Source organism: Macadamia integrifolia, chromosome 7, assembly GCF_013358625.1.
Source record: "Macadamia integrifolia cultivar HAES 741 chromosome 7, SCU_Mint_v3, whole genome shotgun sequence".
NCBI classification, from domain to species: Eukaryota; Viridiplantae; Streptophyta; class Magnoliopsida; order Proteales; family Proteaceae; genus Macadamia; species Macadamia integrifolia.
The window spans coordinates 17,160,170-17,165,616 of NC_056563.1; the positions used below are offsets into that span (position 1 = coordinate 17,160,170).

Below are 5,447 nucleotides of genomic sequence, written 5' to 3' on the forward strand. Positions count from 1 at the left end.
CTCGTAGAGATCCGTATCAAGACGCTGAAAGTCATCAACATTGATGCAAGTGCAATCTTGTTGTGGTTGTCCTTTCCACTTGACGAGGAACGAATAGTAACCTTAGCCCCCACAAATTGTAGTGAACTTGTTATCTAAGACATCTTCAATAACATCATCTTCCGGGGTTACAAACTAGGGAAGCTTAAAGGCATGCTCCGTGTCACTTTCATAAAATGGTGTCCCACATATAGTGTAAGGTCAGCCACATTGAATACATTGTTGATCTTCAGGGCAGGAGGAAATTCTAGCATGTAAGCATTGGGAACAATACGCTTCAAGACTTTGTATGGTCCCATGTTCTGAGGATGGAGCTTGTGCACTATACCGGGAGGGAACCTCTCAGGTGGGATTCGAACCATCACTATATCACCAGGTTTAAATTCCACGTAGCGTCGATGATGGTTAGCAGTTGCTTGATACCCATCATTGCAAACAGCTATGCGGTGACGAACATCAGCATGTACCTCTGTGATATGCCTAAGAAACTCATCTGCTTCAACACTAACATGGGCAAGAGGTGGCAATAGTACCATGTCAACCGGTCGTTGTGGCTGCAGTCCAAGAAAAATCTCAAATGATGTATGACCAGTGGTGCGGTTGATGGAGCTATTATAGGCAAACTCAGCTATGTCCAAAATAGATGGCCAAGTCTTCTCATAGTCAGGGACTAAGCAACAGAGTAAATTACCAAGGCTTTCTATTCACCACTTCCGTCTATCCGTCTGTTTGAGGGTGGAATGTTGTAAAGAATTTGAGTTTAGTGTTTGTTTTCAGCCATAGGATCTTTCAGAAATAGCTCATGAGCTTGACATCCCTATCTGAAACAATCGACTGTGGCAAACCATGTATACGCACTCTCTTTGAAGAAGATTGGCTAAGTGAATTGCATCAAGTGTTTTTTTACACAAGATAAAATGTGCCATCTTGGAGAATCGATCTACTACTGTATATGGAATTATACCTTTCCCGTGCAGGTGGTAAGCTTAAGACAAAGTCCATGCTTATGTCTAGCCAAGGTGTATATGGAATGGGCAGCGGTGTGTACAATCCAGCATTCTTTTCCTCTCCTTTAGCAAGTTGACAAGTACGACATTTTTAAATAGCATGCTAAACATCCTTCTGTAGTTGAGGCCATAATACAAGTCTATCATCATAGCGAAGGTCTTGTCTTTGCCAAAGTGTCCACCCATTCCTCCTCCATATAACTCTCGAACCAAGTGATGCCTTAAAGAGGTGTTTGGAATACAAAGACATGTGTCCTCGAAGAGGTATCCATCATGTATGGAAAATTTGTCATCTCTTCCTCCTTCTTGTAACTTTTTGAACACTTCTGAAAAATCAGCATCGGTAGCATACTCATCTTTGATATGTCCCACCCGTGTACTTTATACTATGAAGATATTCATCATTAGCACCTTCCGACTAAGTGCATCAGCCACTTGATTCTCTTTTCCAGCCTTGTACTGGAGAGAAAATACGTATCCTTGTAAAAATGAGATCCAGTTAGCGTGTCGATCACTAATTGTCTTTTGTGAGTGCAAATATTTGACTGCTTCATGGTCCGAATAAAGTATGAACTCTTTACCAATTAAGTAATATCTCCAATGCTTGAGAATTCGAACAACGGCATAGAGTTCTAAGTCATATGTAGAGTACCTTCTTTTTACATCATTCAACTTTTCACTGTAGAAGGCAATTGGATGACCCCCTTGCATAAGTACTTCTATCCCAACATGGGATGCATCAACAGCCACTTCAAATATAAGATAAAAGTTGGGTAGCCTAAGCACTGGTGCTTCTGTCATCTTTTGTTTGATCAAGTTGAATGCTTTAGTAGCTGTCGGAGTCCATTGGAATGGAACTTTTTCCCATTTTGTGCATTTTGTGATGGGGGCTATGAACTTCTATCAAGGTCTTTGGAATAGGCCAATCTACCAAACTTTTTACCTTTTCTGGATCAGCTTCTATGCCTTGTGAGGACATAAAAAATCCAAGGAAGATAACCTTGGGCAGCATGAAAGAACACCTCTTCAAGTTGACATAGAGCTTCTCCTATCGTAGTACCCTCATGACATGTCTCAGATGCTCAAGGTGTTCATCTTGTGCCTTGCTGTAAATTAACATGTCATCGAAGTATACTTTATGAAACTTGCCAATGAAGGGGCCGCAATACATGTGTCATCACCCTCACGAAAGTGCTAGGTGCATTGGAGAGTCCAAAAGGCCTAACCTTCCATTTATATGGCCCTCCTTTGGTTTTGAAGGATGTTTTCCATTCATCCCCTGGGCAGATTCGAATTTGGTGGTAGCCACTACGTAGATCAATCTTTGAAAATATAGAGCCTCCTGTCAACATGTGTAGCATATCATCTAAACAAGGAACAGAAAATCTGTACTTTACCTTGATCTTATTGATAGCACGACTATCAATGCACATATGCCATAATCCATCTTTCTTTGGTGTCAATAGGGCTGGTATTGCACATGGACTCATGGTCTCATGCTTTCTACTAGGAAACCCTTTCTCAATAGAACATTCTCTTATCTCTTGAGCTCGGCATACTCTGTGGGGCTGCGACGATAAGTGGGCAAATTTGGGAGTACTGACCCAGGCACTAGGTCAATGGCATGTTGGATGTCCCTCATAGGTGGTAGTTCATCTGGCAATTCGTCAGGCACCAAATCTGAAAAATCAGCAAGTAACTCTTTGATTTGTGGTGGATGTATAATGCAGGATTAGAATATAAGATACTAACCCCCATGGAATATACCCCAAACAATAAAAGTGCATCTCACAGGTAGAGATTTATGACCCACAAAACTTAACAACCCCTATGGGTGGAATCCCAAAACTTAACAACCTCCATGGGTGGAATTACAATCAGATATACTTAAAAAACAAAACCAGAAACAACCCCATAAGGATGGAAGCAACCAAGGTTAAGGAACAAGAGTTTAATAACCCACACAAGACCCAACAAAATAGAGGCCCAAAAGTTATACCCAAAAACCCAAACCCTATGGGAGACAATAACTCTGCACAGGCATATGGGAGAATACTTGCGGTTGGGGCTATGGACCTCTGTTCTGCAGTTGGGGCTATAGACCTCTGTTTAGGTTGAGACTTAGGTCAAATGTAGGCCTATAGGGGAGGGATAAAACCTCTGAAGATGAAGGGATTCTACTGGCTGGTGTAGGAGATCTGCCGATTCTTGATTTCTGGCTTCTGGAGAGAGAAAAGGTCAAGAACTCCAAGAACTGATGTTGTCCTGCTTGGGCAGATCTGAGAGGAGGACCGAGTGATCCTTTAAGCACTAGGAACAGCTGCTGGAAAGGCCTGACTGAACTGAGACCTGATGTGGACAGAGTGGCTGTCGACTGGGCTGTCAAGAGAGAGAAGATCCAACTGATCGATCCTTGTTTGTGAGAGTCTTCTTGGGCTGTAGATTGAGGTGCTTGGATGGACAGAATTAAAGTTTGAAGGGCAGATCTAGAACTCTTTATTAACAGCAAATAAAACAGAATTTAAAAGTGGAAAAAAAGAGGAAAGAGATCAGGTGGAAGAGGGGGTGGCTATCTCAGTCTGGGCTTCTCACCCACAGCTATCTCAGCTGCTCTAAGCATTTAGTTGCAAACTTTCTTTCATTCAAATCTATCAATAACAGTACATATGCCTCTCTATTTATAGAGGGGAAGTTTACAATCATAATATGACTACGAGTTAGTTTCCAAAGAGGACTAGACACTCCTACTACAACTAGGAATTCAAAATAGGACTAGGACTTGACTTTATGACTCCAACATGGAGTAGGACTAACTAACTAATAGTTTATATATGACTTTACAACCAACCAATGGCCTAATGAGCCTTTATTGAATTAAACTAATGACTTAAATCCCGTTTTCCTACCTTCTACCCATATTTTAGGCCCATTAAAGTGGCCCATTTCAAAGAAAATCCACGGGATCAAAGGCCCAACACATACATAACACAACCCAAGGCTTATTTGAAATAAAATAAGCCCAAGTGATTTATCTACATCAAAGTATTACCTCTTTTACCAGTTCAGCTGCTTTAGTAACAAGGGCTAAGATCAATCCGGTCTCTTCACTAGTAGTCAAAAACTCCCTATGAGCCAGCACACATACCTTGTCATCCAACGTGGCCTTCTTGTTGATATTGTCTTTGAATGGTTGCTTCTTTGGTTCAGTGGTTCCTTTGGAAGAGGTCTTTGCAGCATTCTTTAAGACATACTATCTTCTTACTTGGGCAGCCCTTAACTTGTCCTTCACTTGGGATATGTTGACTGGATTTAGAATGAATGGATTTCCTTTGTGATCGAAGAAGCATTGGTTCTTAGTACCTCCAACTAGCACATTATTATCATAAAGCCAAGGCCTCCCAAGTAGCACATCAGTGAGGACCAAAGAATGACATCACACCATACATTCTCTTCATAATTTGAAACCTTTAAGGGTACAGAACAACGTTGAGTTACAGCCATTGTGTTGTTGTCTAGTAGTGATACCTTGTCTAATTGTGGATGGGGTTCAATCTTCAATTTTCCTTCCACCACGAATGCTTGATATACTACATTCACGCAACTCCCATTGTCCACAATTACCTGAGCTTTGTGAGGTCCACTAGACATCAAGGTGTAGAAAATATTGTGCCTCCTCCAGCCGTCCCCCTTAGATTCAGCCACTAGGATTCTTATAACCACATTGACATAAGCATAAGGATCATCGTCCTCTGGTGTGTACTCATCATCAAGCTCACCTTCCATTCCTTTAACATAAATGGCACAATCATCATCTTGAGGTTTATGAATTTGCAAATCAAGGTTGGACTTAATAGCATTGATGAAGTAGTTAGATCGTCCACGCTTAGGGCAGAATTTTGCAACTTAACCAGTTCCCCCACAGCTGTAGCATGTCACAACTCCTGTCTCCCTTCCTCCCATTGAAGCCTTACCCTTACACTGTGTAGCTTGTGGAGCTCGAGTAGGGAATCCATTGGGTTTGGTTGGTGTGAATTGTCTCTTGTTGTCAGTGGCCTGATCGTACCTTCTAGAGGATGATTTGATCAGATCCTCTGCCTCTAGTGACTTTTCAATGCATGTGTTCAAGGAAGGTAGTTCTATTACGCCAAGCTTCTCACGAATGTCATACCTCAATCCCAATTTGAAACGGGATATGAGTAGTCCTTCATCTTCATCATAGGCACCTGTTCGTGACAATAATTCATTAAATTTGTTAACATATTCTTCTACAATCACAGTACCTTGCCTGATGGGTTTTAGCATGTCATAGAGTCGACGTCGGTAGGTTGGTGGTAGGAATCTGTCACGGAGTATCAGTTTTAGATGTTCCCAATTTTGGGGCATTTGTCGCCTACGCATGAG

The 5,447-nt window shown here is 41.7% G+C and overlaps 1 protein-coding gene across 1 annotated transcript in view; it reads right to left on the minus strand.

Annotated features, from left to right (window-relative positions):
* The window catches only part of LOC122084782 (serine--tRNA ligase-like), a 15,301-nt gene extending 10,472 nt beyond the window's left edge, over positions 1–4,829 (minus strand). Inside the window, exons 1-2 of the mRNA XM_042653212.1 lie at positions 4,491–4,829; positions 258–593 (exon numbers count right to left, since the gene is read on the minus strand). Of these exons, the coding sequence (XP_042509146.1) occupies positions 258–593; positions 4,491–4,829 (675 nt within the window). The remainder of the gene's footprint in view (positions 1–257; positions 594–4,490) is intronic.
* Between the last annotated feature and the right edge of the window lie 618 nt (positions 4,830–5,447).